Here is a 19,954-nt window from a genome sequence, read left to right on the forward strand (position 1 = left end):
TACAAAGGACAGCTGAAACAAGTAGACTGACTCATATTTTCAGCAAACTGGACAAAGAAGCGTAATTTAATATCTAAGTGAGGAACCTAGAACTGTTTACCTAGGACAGGAGCACGTTGGGAAAGTATGACTCAAGTTTAAAAGAACAATTGACCATGGGCTGGATGGATATGCAGCCAGCAAACCAGTTTATGATGGGAGGTAGCGTCCACACTACATAATAACTGTAAAGAAGTTTCTAGAGAAACAGAGACCACTGCATAGTAGGTGTAAAACAATGCATAGGGCTGTAGATAGGGAGATGATGAATGAAACGCATTTGGCTGTCAAGAGGACAATGCGTGAAACTTTCGCTGATTTCCATTGCAGAATATTGCCAAAAGAAATGTCACAAAACCCAAAGACATTCTGGTCGTCGGTAAAGGCCGTTAGTGGCCGCAAAATTAGTATCCAGTCACTTAAGGATGAGACAGGAACTGAAATCGAGAATAATAAAGCAAGGCAGAAATGCTTAACTCCGTTTTCAAATGTTCTTTAACGAAAGAAACCCCCCTGCAGTATTTTCCCTAATTTAATCCTCTTACCACTGAAAAGATGAGTAAAATAGATATTAGTATTAGTGACTGTGAGAAACAGCTGAAATCGTTAAAAGTGAACAATGCTACATGCCCTGATGTAATCCCTGTCAGATTCAGAACCGAGTTTGCGGTGGAGTTAGCCCCTCTATGACCTGTCGCAGATCCATAAGAAAAGATATAGCCGCCTTTTGGCTGTGTGATATGCTTTATCACAAGATTGAGATTTTAGCCTTCTGTCATTTTCGAGTGGTACAACTGGAATAATTGAATACCCAATAAAAGTACAAATAGCAGAAAAGTAGGGCAAAACTAATGTACAGATTACATGATTTGTTTTCTTACTTACACGTCAAAAATTATCAGACTTGTGTGGCACCCCAGTCATCGTTAATATTATATATTATTATTATTATTATTATTATTATTATTATTTTCGATTATTCCCTTTTGAGAGAGCGATTGAACTTGAGTAGTCATGATTTCTTCTTCTTTCTTCGTTCTTCCCAAATTCTCTTCATACGTTCACTGTGTTCTCTTGCGTTCTTCCAACCATCTTTTTCCCGTTCTGTTCTCCGTATGTTCTTGTTTAAGTGTGTGTTTCTGTACGATGTTTCTAAACTGTTCTCTATTGTTTATGTTGTCTTGTGTGATCCCCAATTCTTTAATGTCTTCGTCTCCTTCAGTGATCCACTTTGTCTTGTTTTTGCTCTTGTTTACCATCTCAAAGCTTTGTCTTGTGAGCCTGCTTTTATTCATCCTGCTGATATGTCCATAAAATTTCATCCTTCTCTTTTTAATGGTGTCTGTTATTGTTTCCATGTCTTTGTAAATCTATCTAGTTGGCCTCATAAAAGTCACCAGCCAATCAACATATCACATAAATGTACTAACTTTTACAAAATGTCTGGTTTATATAACCGAAGATACATATAGCATTAACGATGACTTGTGTTCCACACAAGTCAGATGATTTTTGACATAAAGTATGGAAACAAATCGTGTGATCTGTACATTAATTACATTTCTGCCCAACTTTTCTGCTATTTGTACTTTTGTTGTGTTTTCGTTTATTCCGGTTGAAACAATCGAAAATGACATAAGACTGAAATCTAGATCGTGTAATAAAACGTATCATACAGTCAAATAACTGTTATATCTTTCCAAAACTATTACATAACAGTGGCTCCACATGAAGGAAAAATCATCTATCGTAGATCCCTCGAGCGAAAACCCGTGCCCTATATTTCGAAGAAAGGACAAGTCACACCTGTCTAGAAGAAGGGTAGCAGAAGTGATCCACATAACTGCTGTCCAATGTGCCTGACATCCATTTGTTGTGAGCTCAAACATAATGAGGTATCTCCAAGAGAATGACCTCCTCCACTCCCACCGGCAGGGATTTCGTAAAAATCAGTCATTTGAAACACAACTCGTACTCTTCTCACCTGACGTACTGAAAGCCGTGGATCAGGGCAGTCGGGTAGATGCAGTATTCCTCGATTTCCGAAAAGCATTTGACTCAGTACCGCACGTACGCATGTTATGAAAAGTACGTTCGTACGGGATATCAAGCGGAAATTTGTGACTGGATTGAGAATTTTTTGGTAAGAGGGACAGAAAGTTACCTTACAGGGAGATTCATCGCCAGATGTAGAAGTTAATTTGGGTGTGCTCCAGAGAAGTGTGTTGGGATCCTTGCTGTTCGTGTCGTATATTAATCATCTTGCGGTCGTTTTAATAGTAACCTCAGACTTTCCACAGACGATGCAGTTATCTGTAATGAAGTACAGTCTGAAAGAAGCTGCAAAATATTCAGTAAGAACTTGGTAAGGTTTCAGAGAACTGCGAAGATTGGTAATCGTTTTAAATGTTAAGAGATGTAAAAGTGTGCGCTTCACAAAACGAAAAAATCAGTGAGTCATAACTGGAATTGGTAAGCTCATACAAATGCGACGTGAAATGGAACGACGCTTAGTCGTGGCTAAATCAGGGTGAAGACAAGTGTTTACTGCTGGAATAATAGCAAAATGCAATCAACCTATAAAGAAGATTGCATATAAATCACTCGTGCGACCAGTCCTAGAGTACTGCTCCAGTGTGTGGGACCTGTACCAAATAGGACTGAATAAGACACGAGGGATATTGACCGTATTCAGAGAAGGGCAACACGAATGGACACAGTTTATACGAAACTGCAGTGCCTGCGTTGCTCTAATGTACATGCGTGCATGTCTGAAGGAACAGGCACTGCAGCGATGGACAATCATATGAAACACAAGGATCATTTTCGCATTTGGAATATGACTAAACTTGTGACGGACTGGGACTCGAACCCGTATCGCGAGTGCCCGCATCTCGTGGTCGTGCGGTAGCGTTCTCGCTTCCCACGCCCGGGTTCCCGGGTTCGATTCCCGGCGGGGTCAGGGATTTTCTCTGCCTCGTGATGGCTGGGTGTTGTGTGCTGTCCTTAGGTTAGTTAGGTTTAAGTAGTTCTAAGTTCTAGGGGACTTATGACCACAGTAGTTGAGTCCCATAGTGCTCAGAGCCATTTGAACCATTTTTGAACCGTATCGCGAGTGGTCGCCTCGAGTGCCTCAGCCACCCGAGCACGGTCCCCGGATCGACTCGGATTTCCATAGGTCACGGCTTTCGTCTACTCCCTATATCCGCGCTGATGCTGTGAGTCCTGTACTGGAGGAGACGTATGATTAAAGTCGAAGCCCAATTATTAGGCATGAAATACTAAACTGCGGTACCTATATTGTTCTAACATACTTTGCAGTATCCTTCAGACATGCATGTACACGAGTCCATAGGTGAATTGAACGGGTAAAAGACCTAACAACTGGTGCAATAGGACGTATCACTTCACAGTGATTTACAGAGTATGGATAAAGATGTATTAGATCTGTATGCAAATGTAGAAACGAATTTGTACTGCAGTCAGTAGCGAGCAAGGCCGCGGATCGGATATTCCTAGCAGCTACAAACCCACTTGAAAATGTTCTTCGCAATTGGGTTCGAAACGTTGGTTTACTCAGAGATTCATTTAACTGCGGCATGATTGCCTGGAATATTTTAAGAAGTTTTAAAACTGAATATATAGCATGTTGGGCATAGTACTTACACAGAGAACAAAATATTAGCACAGGAGACGGAAAAGTGGATAACAGCATCAGACCAGTCGAAAAACTGACGCCTTAAAATGCACAGGTTGTGTTATACCATATTAAATTTGTCCTTAGATAGCTTTTGCCTTGAGCGATCACAATTTATTATTCTTTTCTGCCCATGCGTGTTTCGCTGAAGCTGTAGCATCAACAGTGAATTTTTCTTTGCTTTCTGTTAAATAAGGAAATAATTGATTTCTACTATCTGTATAATTTGAGTGTTTTAGTGAAGTATTCACTAACTTGAAAACCAAAAAAATTTGTATACCTTGTTAACAAATGATGTGATTTCTGTAGCTTATTGTTGTACTTTGTGGCAGAGATGTTCTTGTTTGATGGTCTCGTCGTCTGCAACCATACAGAACTCAAACTACAGAACTTCCTTACACCGAAAATTTATGACTATGAAAGTTAAGACTATTGTGATTAGCCTTACAGTGTCACATCTGAATAAGTGTGTGTGTGTGTGTGTGTGTGTGTGTGTGTGTGTGTGTGTGTGTGTGTGTGTGGTGTGGTGTGGTGTGTTGGGGGGGAGAAGTATGCAAGATGTTCACACTTAAACGCTGGAGGTTTCCACATAGCCTTGATTTTGAAACTGCACTTTAAAATTGCGCGACGTCACTGTTTCAAAAATACGAAAACAAAATGGCGAACAGCTGAATGTGTTTCTGGGCGGGAGTTTTGAATCTTGCTTTGGCTTTAGGTTTTGAGGGGTCCCAAGTATGTTCGCGCAAGACTGAACATATCCAAAAACAAATTTATCTGTAAGCAAGCACGGACACAAGAGTGACCTCCAACCTCAAAATGAGTATCATAACACATTTCATACTGAAACGACGGCGAATTGCTCAGTTCGTTCTATCGCTTCTCTACTGCGCTTCTTTGATGTACCTCTCAAACGCTTTTCCTCCGTAATCTGTACGTGGCTATGCACAGACGCGGCCACATTACCTACCACATACTTCTTGCAGCCAATACAGGCCCTGGTGCCGCGTTGCCGCCGTTAATGGAGTGATGGCTTTATGGAGGAGCTGCCCCGTTTATGCTCGGGACTTGATGAGGCTGTGTGCCGACGACAAGCGGCTATGATTATGCATCGCTGCTAAGGCTACTTTTAGCGCAAAGCCATCTACCAGCCAGCGCCGTCTATCACTAGAGGGCCTTCTCACCGGCCGGTGTGGCCGAGCGGTTCTAGGCGCTTCAGTCTGGCACCGCACGACCGCTGCGTCGCAGGTTCGAATCCTGCTTCGGGCATGGGTGTGTGTGATGTCCTTAGGTTAGTTAGGTTTACTTAGTTCTAAGTTCTAGGGGGCTGATGACCTCAGATGTTAAGTCCCATAGTGCTCAGAGCCATTTGAACCATTTGAAGGGCCTTCTCTTTTCTCTTCGGCTCTTATTTTGACGCAACCTGCCACGATTTCCTCTCGTGTGCCAATGCCTCGTAGTAGCTTCTACACCTGAAGTCACCAGTTATGCGCCATGTCTACTTGTACGATTTTTACCATCTACGGCTCCCTCTAGTACCATGGAAGCTATTCCCCGAGGGCTTGTCTCGTGTTCTGTGTATCGTCCTGTCCCTCTCTACACTTCCTTCCCTTGACATTCTGCGGAGCAGCTCCTCATTTCTCGTCTGTCAGCCCACTTAATTTCATCATCTTTCTGTAACACTACCTCTTCAACGTTTATAATCTCTTTTCTTTCCGGTTACCTCACAGTCTATGTTTGACATCCATATAATTTTAAACTTACGACGTATAGTTTCATATTTTTTCTCAGATTAAGTCCTATGTTTGATAGTACTTTCCTTTTTATGAAGATGAATGCTCTCTTCTCCTGTGCTGCTCCGCTTCATATGGCCTCCTCGCCTCACCCATGACGCGTATTTTATTTCCCACGTAGCGGGATACATTCACTTCGTTTACTATGTAATCCCCAGTTCTGATGTCATAACGTCGCTTTTGCTACTCCTCAATACTTTTGTTTACTCTCAGTTCATATACTGTGCTTACTTCCTATTATTCGTCTTCACTTTCGCACACGATACACGTGTCATTAGCAAATATGATCATTGATGGTGAATATTTATATGGGACGAAATGAAGCACATTTGGAATGACTGTCTTTATTCCTCACCGTAGAAGAATCTGCACCCCATTTGCAGCTGTTATTTCGCTTACAAGAGCCCAATTAAGACCAGCAAGTTCAGCAAGATGATACACCGTCCGATCTCTCTTGAATTTTGCTAAAGAGTGGCCAGTTATGAGAACTCTACGGATATGAGAGCTCTTGTATGCTCGCAAAATTCTTGTGAAGGCATTTAGAAAGTTTCTAAGTGGAATGTGCGCCACACTGGTTCTTCTCTATACAATCTGAGGTGCAGGTGACGGATTACTGTATCAGCTTGGCTCTCCAATGTGGCCGGTGACTTGTGGAATCCGTGTAAGGTGCTGAAGTCATAAACGGAGGAAGATTGCACATGTCTAGATCGCATCATATGCATCAAAGCGTCACCACTACTGTAACTTGCGTGATAAATGACGGTGTTTTTTGTCTTTGTTTTGCAGATACCTGACTTCGACCTTCGACTATTTCGAGAAGAGAGGCATTGTCGGCCCTAAGCCTCAGCCGCTCTTTGGGAACTACTACAAACTTTGGAACAAGGTAAGTGCTCGTAGCTGCAGCCGTATCTTCGCAGCCATTTCGGGCAGCCTACGAAAATTCGCTATTGTTAGCAACTGAACTGTTGCACTACAATTTGTTGCCCAAGCAGTTTTAAGCAAAAGTTTTTATTGTGGGTAAATATCTTATCCACATGGTTTCGATGTAGAAACTTTTGACTGATGGGCATAGATATTTCTACAAAAATATACTCTGTCAAAGAGTGTCGCAATGGACTTCAGAATGTGGTCTAAGTTAGGTAGGACTGGTCCTCCCTCTCACCGACATACCCATTGCGATGTCACAAGTTGCTACATCATACAGTTTCAAAAGAACTTGAAGGACATTTCTCCATTCTTATAGGCACCGTAATGTATTCTGAAATAACTTCGAGTTAATGGTTAGTTAAATGGCTGCATTGAAACATAATCATTATACACAAAAGACCATGAGCTTTTCTTTGTATATATGAAATTTGCGAGTTTGGCAGAACATTTTTAATAAGCTGTTCGGTACGCTTGCAGCTGACGCCCTGAACATGTCTGTTGATCTTTCGTGAGCATATGTCTGACTGTTGTTTCCAGTTCATCTAAGGTTCTTGTGCTCTTCTACCGTGGGCCCATCACCAAAGGAAAAAAATCACAGTGCGCGCTTACTTTCAGACTGCGAACCAGCCATTCGCGTGGACCATGTCAGTAAATACATCAATCTCGGAGACTTTTATGCAACCAGTTACGAACGTCATCTGAGCAATGACTGGCCACATATATTCTTGAATTGTCTCCAAAAACCTTTCGGCATTCATTGTTGTGCGTAGTAGTATTAGGACCGTCACTCAAAGAGGCAGTGACCCCTTACACACCATCACTCTTCTGTCGTTCCTGTCCCTTTTCAACAGAATAGAGCAGATTCTCGCACACGCTCTAATGACAGTTACGTCCATTGGCAACACCATAAACGTGAAACACAGCCTCCTCCGACCATGACAATTTGTAACACTGTCTCAGCCAGTCATGTCAGCCCAAAAAGTTTTCACCGAACACCATCCTGTGGCCACAGCCTTTAGTCAGCAGTCGCTGGACGTAGTGTATCTTCCTAGTCCTAAGGGATAGAACTTTTCCTCAGAGTGGGGCTGCTGCATAAACTGTTAGATCACATTCGCGAGACTCTAGATGCAGTAACTTTTTGGACTCCTTGTGAGCATTTCATTAATGACAACAACCTTGGAACTTTGCACAATCATGGGCCAACTCTTGGGAGGCTACCTCCCTGCCTAATAAACTTCGTGCGGTTAAGGTGACACCTGTCCCGTGGCGTTCTTCCTTCCGCCACTCCCGAAAGGACTCGACCACCCTATGTCGTCCCCGCATCGGCCATACACGGCTGACCAAAAGTTTTCTTTTGCGTAATGAGCCACCCCCACTTTGTGGTTGTGGGGCCTTCCAGTCAGTAACCCACATTTTGGTGGAATGCCCCCTTCTTTTGGCTCTGCGTACTAAGTACGGACTTCTCTGTACGTTATTTTTAATATTGGCTTAAAGTTCCCGGATGGTGGAACTGCTTCTCAGTTTCCTCCGTTAAAGTGGTTTTTATTTACAGTTTTAAGGTTCCTAATCTCCCTCTGGAGTAGGGGCAGGACGGTGAGGGTTGGGGTGTCTCCCACTGTAAGCTGTGTTTGGAGATTCCTGACTCCCCTCCCTGGCCAAGATTCTCTTTTCTCTCCCTTTCACTCTGTTTTTATCGCTTTTTAAATTTGGTTAGTTTCCTTTTACAATACCTCGGGGTTGCCCACTTGCTGACTTCCCTCCTTTTGTTTTCACCATTGACAACACGACTGCACTTTTACGTTTTTTAACCTTTTGCCTTTTATCGTTATGACTCTTGTGAGATGTTAATCCGTCCGAATGAACCACCTTTAAAACAAAGGACTGATGACCTTGCTGTTAGGTCCCTTCAACCCCAATCAACCAACCAACAACCACCTTGGAAACTACACGTTTACTTTCTGATATCCTGGCGTAGACCCATTGCCCGCTAATAGCAACTTTCAATGACAATTTTGCTTTTCCCTCTAACGTCATGTACATTCGATGTTCAGGCCCATACAACGTTTACGAGTGTATGACAGATTGCCAAATCTGATATCTCAAAGCTGTCTTGGCTCTCTCTTCCCTTCGCTTAACGGTCATAATTTACTTGCCACAAAGAATTAACGGGACTGTAGTTACGTAAGAACCGAAGGACATGAAAGAGAGGCAGTGGTTGAGAAGGGAATGAGACAGGATCCTCGCACTAAACTGGTGCAGTGTACTGTCTATTCTCTGCCTCTCATTCCACTGCGACGTTATACCTCAGTTAATGCAATCTCAACCAAACTATGAAATGAACTTCGGGGAGGAATATCATGGCTTCTAAAGCCATAAATGTCACACTGAATATGTGTGTGTGTGTGTGTTGTATTCGTGGCGAGTGATTGATTTAGGAGGGGACGGGGGATATGACAGTGAGTGTCTCAGCGCCACAGCCGCCTGCCTGCCTGGCTAGCAGAACGCGTGGCTGCAGAACCAGTCGCTGTAAGGAGGACCGCCCGCTATTGTAAACGCTGAACCGTGGAAGCTCTGCTCAATCGCTGAACACGTAGCGTGCTTCTGGCGCCGTTCTGCTCGTCACAATATCGGCAGAGATCAAACTTCACTGTCATAAGATGACATCGGATGAGATTCACTGGACAAGAGGTTGCCGTCCAGTTACAAAGGTTACCCGTGATCCACTACGTGTGTTGCCTGTTGAGATGTTGAGCGTAATCAAAACATTTGAGGAAGATGGGAAGTGAAAATTGCAAGTCAATATTAATGACAGAAAAAAAATTAGAATTCTCTGAAATCCGAAATTGCGACGTCTGTATAGGGAAAAACCACTACCTAATTCGAAGAGGCAGTTCGCAGCTCGTGGTCTATTGGCTAGCGTTGGTGCCTCTGGATCACGCGGTCCCAGGTCCTATTCCTGGCCGGGTCGGAGATTTTCTTCGCCCGGGGACTGGGTGTTTGTGTTGTCCTAATCATTGCATCATCATTCGGAAACGTGATGAGACTGGACAGTGAAGAGATTGGGAATTTGTACGGGCGCTGATAACCAAGCAGTTGGGTGCCCCACAAACCAAATATCCTTATCATATTTCATAGACACTAAGACCCGCGCATTTGACGTCTAATATCAGTCGTGTTTGCACTGTATTTGCGCCTACAAGGGAAATAAATGACTTCCAACGCTCAGAACTGCGCGAAAAGTGCTTAGAATATAAATCTTTCATCTCAAAAACAGTGGTGCGAGCCATTCGCTCATAAAACTGTACCACGAGAGACATTTCAACGGCCAGTTATTAAAAATTTGAGAGAGGAACTATGGTAACTGCAAGAAACAAAATATGGAAAGAATAGGAACAAAAGTACACACATTTCATCGTCGGGACATAATTGCTGTATTTCCCTCTGCTTAAAATAATTACAGGATCTCAAAAATTAACTCGTTCTACTGACCTGACAGCGTTACACAGTTGTTTCGTCTTCAAAGTGCAAATGTGAGATTTTTATGACGTGGTCAGAGCAGAAAGGGACAGGACAATATATACATCTGATTAAAGCTAGTTTTCACATTCAATATCGCTTCTGCATTCAATTATTCCAGAATCAAACGCCACGCTAATTAACTTTACTAACGACAATATTGGTATGTCAATGTCACAACCAGCCTTTTTCGAAGCATATTGTAACATACACTTGTATCTTGGTGCCGAATGTTGTTTGTACGGCAGATGTCTGACGATGAAATGACGATTGTGTAATTGTACTTGCTGCACGCATCACGTCCCAGCTTCACCTCTAACATTTTGACAACATTTATGGGATTAATTCGCCTCATGACCTCTTCATACTCTTTTTTAACACACAACCAGACAGTCCAAAAGAAGGCCCCCACTGCAACTATACTGTTGATACAACTGAAGTACTACTTGGCGCACCTCCATTAAGTCACTGAGTGGCGCTAGCAGGCAATAGGTGCGTTTTGCACTCGAATGGCCCATACCACTGTTTTTGTAAAGAGCGACTTATTTTCTAAGCATATTTTTTGTGCAGTTCTGGGCGTTCGGCGTCACGCGTTTGCCTTGTCAGAGAAGTCTCTTTTGGTGTAGCTTATAGTGTATTGCCTCAAGACTCCACAAGGATCCTGTTTGTCGTTAACAATCAATGAAAGTCTCGAAGCAGGTAGAACACGATCTTAAGTCTCGGCAATGTCGAATGTGCCACATCGTGACGTAAAACTGTGCAGAACTGTTAGAGACGGCGGAAATGTTCTCCGTCGATCAGTAAAAGGCTGCACGTGAATAATCATCATTATCTGGCCCTAACTTCACGAAGAAATGCAACGATGTCTGCAGAACTTAACGGAAGTTTGCGACAAACGGTTTGGCAAGCTTAGAGTAGTTGCTCTGTATGTCCGACATGGTGGTGTGTGTGTGTGTGTGTGTGTGTGTGTGTGTGTGTGTGTGTGTGTGTGTGTGTTTATACTCACAGCCGAACTGAAACCCATCGGGTACCTCTAAAGAGACTCCATACAGTCCTCAATGTGCATTAGAACTGAGTGACAATAGAGCTCGTAAACCATCACCTAAAAAACGCGACTTGTCACCACCAGGTTCGTGCGGTAACGACTGCTCTATTAAACGTTTTGTTATTGCGCAAGAGATCTACGTGTTTGCTACTTTGTGTACCTCCAGTATCCAAACTCTTTTTATTTTTCAAATTACGCATCTGGGAAAGTTTTGTGTACCCATTCTTCTTCCGATTCTTCTTTTGTTCCCAATCCACGAATTGGTCGGCACCATTTCCCCTTCTCTATTTTCTCTTTACCTTCTGCAAGTCTCTGCAGTTTAGAGTACGTCGTCAATTTCAGATCTTATTTTATCTGCCTGACGTACTGAAGTCTTGATTTTCCAGATACTTTTCCTACTATTGATTTCATTAATGAACAGGCAGAAATATGTGTAGGTGCCCAACTCGTCGGTCCCTCCGTTCCGTGATAGTCGTCCACAACGATCCTTTCGCCGCTGTGTTGCTGAAAACTTCGCTGGTCGTTCCCTCTGTTCATGAAATGTATTCTTTTGCGTTCGTGATAACGCTCTAAAGGAATGTTTTTACGTGCTGTTCCCTGGTGTTGTAACTAACACTATTCGACTTGGTATCTTTTGGCTGTTGTTATTATTATTATTATTATTATTATTATTATTGTTGTTGTTGTTTTGAATGCTATTTTACCTTGTACAATTCTGCATTTAAATTCCTGGAGCGATCTACAATCCTGTTACTATATTACACAGGTATTTTACCTTCTTCATGCATTCTGTGACCTCTTGGCGATTATTTTCAGATTCTGCAAACACTGTTACATCATCTTTAAATTCAAGCATTTTCGAGATTTCTCCATGTACAGTTAGTTATTTCCTCAACATATGCATCCTAAAAGTTTGTGTCGCAGGCTAATGGGGAAAGGCCGCATCCTTGTCGGTCACTTTTATTTAATCTTGCAAAGATTGCGCCACTGTCTGTTCCCTTTTATGACTAATGTGACTTGAATCTTTTACAAACGTCAACGTTCATTGACATACCATGACAGGTCAGTTTCAGGCTTGTAGGCTAATTTTGTAATAATGGCTCTGAGCACAATGGGACTTAACATCTATGGTCATCAGTCCCCTAGAACTTAGAACTACTTAAACCTAACTAACCTAAGGACAGCACACAACACCCAGCCATCACGAGGCAGAGAAAATCCCTGACCCCGCCGGGAATCGAACCCGGGAAGTAGGCTAATTTCAAATGATACATGTAGACGTAGGAAAAACGTGCCTCGTTAGAAAAAAATTGCCTCGTTAGCAATTTCGTTTGTCTTACATCTGCCAGACATATTCTTACGACGAACGATTTGGTACAAGTAGTAACTGCCAAATACACTGAAGCGCCAAAGAAACTGGCATAGGTATGCATATTCAAATACAGAGATATGTAAACAGGCAGAATACTGCGCTGCGGTCGGCAACGCCTATAAAAGACAAGTGTCTGGCGCAGTTGTTACATCGGTGCAATGGCAGGTTATCAAGATTTAAGTGAGTTTGAGCGTGGTGTTATAGTCATCGCACGAGCGATGGGGCACAGCATTCCGAGGTAGCGATGAAGTGGGATTTTCCTGTACGACCATTTCACGAGTGTACCGTGAATATCAGGAATCCCATAAAAATCAATGGTCCCGCATCGCTGAGGCAGGAAAAAGATTCTGCAAGAAGAGGATCAACAACGACTCGTTGAGCGTGACAGAAGGGCAACCCGTCCGCTAATTGCTGCAGAGTTTCATGCTGGGCCATCAACAAGTGTCAGCGTACGAACCATTCAAAGAAACGTCATCGATATGGGCTTTCGGAACCGAAGGCCAACTCGTGTACCCTTGATGACTGCATGACACAAAGCTTTACGCCTCGCCTGCGCCCGTCAACACCGACATTGGACTGTTAATGACTGGAAACCTGTTCCTTGGTCGGAAGAGTATCGTTTCAAATTGTATCGAGCAGTTGCACGTGTACGGGTGTGGAGACAACCTCTTGAATCCATGCACTGTGCATGTCAGCAAGGGACTGTTCAAGCTGGCGGAGACTCTGTAATGGTGTAGGGCGTGTGTAGTTGGAGTGATACGGAACCCTGATACGTTGAAAGGGTACAGTACCGCCCGACATTGAAAATAGGTACAAAATACTTCATTATTCTTGTCAGAACAACACATTTTTTGTGTAAAAATAACTCAATTTCAATTAATGCAGCGAAGCCGGATACCAGTGTGGGAAAGAATGACCATTTATTTATTTAATTGATCGCATGTGCACTCCCACAAAGTAAATCCCTACATCCAGGTTGGTGAGATCTGTGAAATGAATGAATGTATGGTCGTCTGCTAACCGCAGATAGTGAATGTGGATATATGATCATCTTTGAGTCGATCCTTTGGCCACCTTTGGTGGGACCAAAGAGACGAAAGGTACCAGAGCTTTGAGCGCCTGAAATGTGGCTGACCAATAGGGTACCAAGGTGTTTCCCCCACCTCGACAGAGATGGGAGAGAACCTGAATACGGCCATGTTTCAGCACTCTGCCGCTGGATCTTCTGCCGTTAAGACCTGTTTTTGTTGTGCTCCGTAATGACGAAAGAGTGGAGGTATGGTATGCATGTGGAATATTTAAGAGTAGTTTGAATTAATAATTTCTCTATCTCAGGAACTTTTGTGGGGAGAATTAAATGTCAGGCAGGTAATATTAAGGGGATTGTAGTAATCTTCGGAAGTGACCAACGGTCACAATGAAACCACGTGTAGCTATAAGTTGAGATACTTCCGTGTGCTTAAGTTAAGCTGAATTACTAGTGTGTGTACAATAAGTTGAAATATTTAAGAAATAGCGTGTGTATCATAAGTTGAAATATTTAAGAAATTACGTGTGCAGGACTTGAAATTAGAGACGAGTACTTCCACGTGGTGAGTACTGTGTGAGTCTCAATCTGTGTATGAGACAAAGGACAAAGAGAAGTACTCGTCCATGGTATCAGTTGAGGACTCGCGTGTGTGCTTAACATTAAACTGCATGATATGATTCCGGGTGACGCTAGATTTAAACTCTGAGAGAGAATCAAGGTGAGTCGGCCGTCTATCCAGCAACGCCACTTGGCTTGCATTGCACAGGAAGACGTGCATTTATCTCCAGAGTTCACAGTAGGAAAGTAGAATTACAAAGTGGGGCAGTGTCGTGTGAAACTGGGATAAATATTGATTGAAGTGGGAAAGCAGAAAGTGATAATGTTGTAACCATTCTTTGTGTAGTATTTCATATTGTTGTGTGGTGTATGTCATGTAATTTGGGTATGTGTGGTTTGCATGGGGGAGTAGCAAGGTAGTTTCAAAAGATTTGTGGGTTATGCTTGTTCCTTCTGCATCGCTCGATCTGGAGGAAAGCTCCGTGATGATTGTGAGAGTCGAAGTGTGAGGTATAATAAAAGATCCACCATCCTATCCAGAAAGTGCACTGTAGCGTTAAATAAATTACGAGACCATAATATAGAGATTCACTAATGTAAAGCCAGGCCCACTGGGCGGAATTTCTCATGTGATATTGTGTAGGTTATAGAATTTGTGTGTTTTGGAATAAATAATATAGTGAAAAGAAAAAGATTGGTGGATTTTTCCATTGAATTGCATGTTGTCATAATGTCCCGAATTTATAATGTGTGCGCCATTCATATTCAGTGGGATGGCCACGTGTTAATAAAAGCCGTTAAATAAAAGACAAAAAGAAAATGTGGTATTGCCAGTGCGTAGTGTACAGTCAGAGTTTTGTAAATCACTGATAGTCAGATATGCGTTTCCGTTGCGTATTATTCATACAGAAGGATAATTTGTAACTAAATAGTAAGATACGAGAATTCATGTTACTCGATAAATTAAGGAAGAATCCACTCGCTTGGCAAACCACTCATCTTGCAGGCCTGACTGCTTGATGCCACAGTATGAGTAAGGCAAGTGGGTGCCTCTCAACGTCTAGATACGACTGTGACAGGGGACATGTACGAAGCATCCTAAGTGATCACCTGCATCCATTCATGTCCATTGTGGATTCGGACGGACTTGGGCAATTCCACCAGAACAATGCGCCACCCCACACGTCCAGAATTGCTACAGAGTGGCTCCAGGAACACTCTTCTGAGATTAAACACTTCCCCTGTCCACCGAACTCCCCAGACATGAGAATTATTGAGCATATCTGGGATGCCTTGCAACGCGCTGTTCAGGAGAGATCTTCACCCCCTTGTATTCTTACGGATTTATGGACAGCCCTGCAAGATTCATGGCGTAAATTCCCTCCAGCACTACCTCAGACATTAGTCTAGTCCATGCCACGTCGTGTTGCCACCCATACGACGTGAGGCTAATGACGCACAGATGTTAAGGGTTCTCACTGTTATGACTTATGACGTGCTGATTGACTGAACGGCCTGAAAACTTTCTCATTTTGTCGTTTTTATATTACTGGGGCGCAGAAAGTTCTGACTTCGTGATTACACACTGACAACTTATTTGATAGTTCACTTATACACAGTAATGTAAGCTGCCCTTGATGAAACTTTTTACTTCAACAAAAGCTGTTTCATAATAATGCGGTGGATAAACCAGAACAGGCAGCAGCAGTTTCTTTAGTTTAGGAAAGCGCACTAGCTTAATGCCGGAAGTCTGCGTTGAACGAAAGAAGGGAATGCTGTTAATCGAACGCAGCGCATAGTTCTGGGTAAGACGGCGTGGCTGTATCCCTGCTGAGAAACTGAAAGCCTTGTGAAAGAACTGGGTTTTTAAGAACGAGCGAGGACCCTTGTACGCCTGTGGAGACAATGTACTGTGCTGCGGGGTCCCCGGAAACAATACCAGATAGCGCGTTATCGGACGCATCAGGTACAGCTAAGGAGACTCGGAGACTCCATACAGTCCTTAATGTGCATTAGAACTGAGTGACAATAGAGCTCGTAAACCATCACACAAAGAACGCGACGTGTCGCCACCAGGTTCGTGCGGTATGTAGTGCTCTATCAACCGTTTTGTTACTACGCAAGAGATCTACGTGTTTGCTACATCATTTACCTCTAGTATCGAAAATCTTTTTATTTTTCAAGTTACGCCTCTGGGAGACATTTGTGTACCCAGTCTTCTTCTACTTCTTCTTTTGTTCGCAATCCACAAATTGTTCGGCACCAATTCCCCTTCTTTATTTTCTCTGTAGCCTCTGCTAGTCTATGCAGTTGGGAGTACTTCGTCAATTTCAGATCTTATTTTATCTGCCTGACGTATTGAAGTCTTAATTTCCCAGATACTTTTCCTACCATTGATTTCATTAAAGAACAGGCAAAAATCTGTGTAGGTGTCCAACCCGCTTGTCCCTCCATTCCCTGATAGTCGTCCACAACGATCTTTTCACCGCCGCGTTGCTGAAAACTTCGCTGGTCGCCCCCTCTGTCCATGAAATGTATTCTTTTGCGTTCGTGCTTCTCAACTGTCCATGTCTGCGAGCCATACAGGACAACGCTCCAAAGAAATGTTTTTTCCTGTTGTTCCGTGGTACTGAAGCTAACACTATTCGACGTGGTATCTTTTGGTTTTTGTTGTTATTGTTGCTGTTCAAATGGCTCTGAACACTATGGGACTTAACATCTGAGGTCATCAGTCCGCTAGAACTTAGAACTACTTAAACCTAACTAACCTAAGGACATCACACACATCCATGCCCGAGGCAGGATTCGAACCTGCGACCATAGAGGTCGCACGGGTCCAAACTGTAGCGCCTAGAACCGCTCGGCCACTCCGGCCGGCATTGTTGCTGTTTAGAATGCTATTTTACCTTTTGCAATTCTGTATTTAAACTCGTGGGCTGTTCTACCATTCTATTATTATATTACACAGGTATTTTACCTTCTTCATGCATTCTGTGAGCCGGCCGTTGTGTCCGAGCGGTTCTAGGCGTTTTAGTCTGGAACCGCGCGACCGCTACGTTCGCAGGTTCGAATCCTGCCTCGGGCATGGATGTGCGTGATGTCCTTAGGTTAGTTAGGTTTAAGTGGTTCTAAGTTCTAGGGGACTGATGACCTCAGATGTTAAGTCCCATAGTGCTCAGAGCCATTTGAACCATTTTTTGCATTATATGACCTCTCGGAGGCTATTTTCAGATTCTGCGAACACTGTTACACCATCTCTAAATCCAAGCATTTTTGAGATTTCTCCATGTACAACTAGTTATTTCTTCAACATATGGATCCTAAAAGTGTACATTGAAGACTAATGGGGAAGGGCTGCTTCCCTGTCGGTCACCTTTATTTAATCTTGCGAAGTTTGCCCCACCGTCTATTACCTTTTATGACTAATGTGACTTTTTTTTCCAAGCGTCAGTTTCAGGCTTGTAGGCTAATTTAAAATGAGACATGTAAACGTAAAAAAACGTGCCTCGTTAGCAATCCCGTTCTTTTTTTATATTCTTACGACGAACAACTTGGTACAACCAGTAACTCCCAAATACAATGAAGCGCCAATGAAACTCGTATAGGCATGCGTATTCAAATACAGAGATATGTAAACAGGCAGAATACGGCGCTGCGGTTGGCAACACCTATAAAAGACAAGTGTCTGGCGCAGTTGTTAGATGGGTTACTGCTGCTACAATGGCAGCTTATCAGGATTTCAGTGAGTTTGAACGTTGTGTTATACTCGGCGCACGAGCGATCGGACAGAGCATATCCGAGGTAGCGATGAAGTGGGAATTTTCCCGTACGACCAGTTCACGAATGTACTGTGAATGTCAGAAATGCCTTCCGGCCGGAAAAAGATTCTGCAAGAACAGGACCAACGACGACTCGTTCAACGTTACAGAAGTGCAACCCACCCGCTGATTGCTGCAGAGAACAATGCTGGGCCATCAACAAGTGTCAGCGTACGAACCATTCAAGGAAACAACATCGATATGGGCTTTCGGAGCCGAAGGCCCACTTGTTTCCGAGCCGAAGGGCCACTCGTGTACCCTTGAACTGCACGACACAAAGCTTTACGCCTTTCCTGGGCCCGTCAGCGTCGACATTGGACTGTTGATGACTGGAAACGTTGCCTGGTCGTACGAATCACGTTTGAAATTGTATCGAGCGGATGGATATGTACGGGTATGGAGACAACCTCATGAAACCATGGACCCTGTATGTCAGCAGGGAATTGTTCAAGCTGGTGGAGGCTCTGTAATGATGTGGGGGGTGTGCAGTTGGAGTGATATTGGATCCGTGATAGGTCGAGATACGACTCTGATAGGTGACAGTTACGTAAGCATCCTGTCTGATCACCTGCATCCATTGATGTCCACTGTGCATTCCGACGGACGGACTTGGGCAATTCCAGCAGGACAATGTGTAGGGAAGCAGCCTACTCACGCTGCAGCAAATTCACATCAGTTTCCATTGTGTGTTAGTCAGTCTGCTAGCTCTGACGTCATAGATGTTGCGCAATACCTTAAAAATCAAGCAAATGACATAAAACTTTACTAGTATATCAGAAATAGGACTAAATTAATGTGTGTTAAATATCAGCTTGATAACTTCAGCCGTTCCCTTTATTTGGACGGTTTTCTATAAAAATAATTGGCGGCACAGAAAAGAGCTAGAGACTGCAAAATTTGTATTTAGATTCAGCTTTCATAATGATTTAATAAAAATAGTACTTTGGATTTCACAAATTAAGATGTTAGTGTAAATTCATGATTTTGTGGTTTTCATCTCAAAACTAGAGGAAGCAAGATAGATTAAGTGAGCTTATAAATCATACTAGGATGTTTAGATTTTAATAGGTTGGAGGTCCGCTATGATGATGAAGCTGTAAAAAGTTTTTTTCAAATATCTATTAAATTATAGCAATAGCGGATCTCAGAAGGGACAGTTCAGAGCCCATCTGCTGCGTGCAGTGCAATTAAATTAATTCTCTCGCCTATGTTATTAAAGTTAGCCGCGTCAAAAATTTATTATCAATACTTCCCTGCGTGCTGAATGCACAGTTAAATTAGGAGCTTCATCGGCCTTCAGCAAGAGAAGCTAAAATTTATTATGTAACTTGAAGTGGTGCGTTACTAGCCTAGCGGCTAGTCGAGCCAGCCGATTTGATCGAGCATTTCCTCAGCGGTCCGCACCGCGGATATATATATAAGTGCGCTGTGCGAGGAGCCAAGGCCCCAGTTCTCTCCAGACGCTGAATGACACGCCATCTGTGTCGGGAATCGCGCCGCGCCAGGATCAGTGCTACTAAAGTGCGCGTCATATATCTTGGCGGCCGAGTTTAGGTTCGTTCTGCGCATCTGACGTCAAAACATACAGTCAGCCAATGAACAGAGAACGACGTTGCCAGATCTCGACTGTAGTACAGAGCACGGACGAGTGTCTTCAGTTTTAGAAACGTTCAGTCATAAATAAAGTAATAGAACAAAAGCAATGTCTTGATAGCAGACTTTGTTTTTTGAAAGTTTGGAAAAACCATTCTTTATGCCAATTGCTTCATTTTCTATTAATTAATTAAACCAAACAAGCAATAAGACTCTTAATTCAGGCGATAGCAAGGAAAGGTGTTTGTATCAATTTCACGAACCGTTTTTTCGCAATAAAGAACAGCGGTAATTGTTTATTTCCTATTGTACTTCGACGAAGTGCGAGTAATTCATAGGCATACCAACAGTGTTTGTCAGAATTTTGCGTGACGTGTTATAGTCCTTATTGAGAGTGACTGCAGGACAAGCTGCGTTGGCGTAATGGTTAAGGCGTTGGAATAGAAAGCGATAGGTAACGAGTTCAAACCTTGTGCGATGCTAAATATTTTTTTTATTTTAAAACAATATCGAAGTGTCTTACTTCACGAATTTTATTCGTTTGGATGCAGTTTTTTGAAATTTCTAGT

General features: G+C 42.9%; 1 protein-coding gene across 1 annotated transcript in view; it reads left to right on the forward strand.

Annotated features, from left to right (window-relative positions):
* The window catches only part of LOC126260438 (cytochrome P450 3A41-like), a 278,005-nt gene that overhangs the window by 191,666 nt on the left and 66,385 nt on the right, over positions 1 to 19,954 (forward strand). The window contains exon 2 of the mRNA XM_049957769.1: positions 6,313 to 6,409. Within this exon, the coding sequence (XP_049813726.1) occupies positions 6,313 to 6,409 (97 nt within the window). The remainder of the gene's footprint in view (positions 1 to 6,312; positions 6,410 to 19,954) is intronic.

This window comes from Schistocerca nitens, chromosome 1 (genome assembly GCF_023898315.1).
Source record: "Schistocerca nitens isolate TAMUIC-IGC-003100 chromosome 1, iqSchNite1.1, whole genome shotgun sequence".
Classification (NCBI taxonomy): Eukaryota; Metazoa; Arthropoda; class Insecta; order Orthoptera; family Acrididae; genus Schistocerca; species Schistocerca nitens.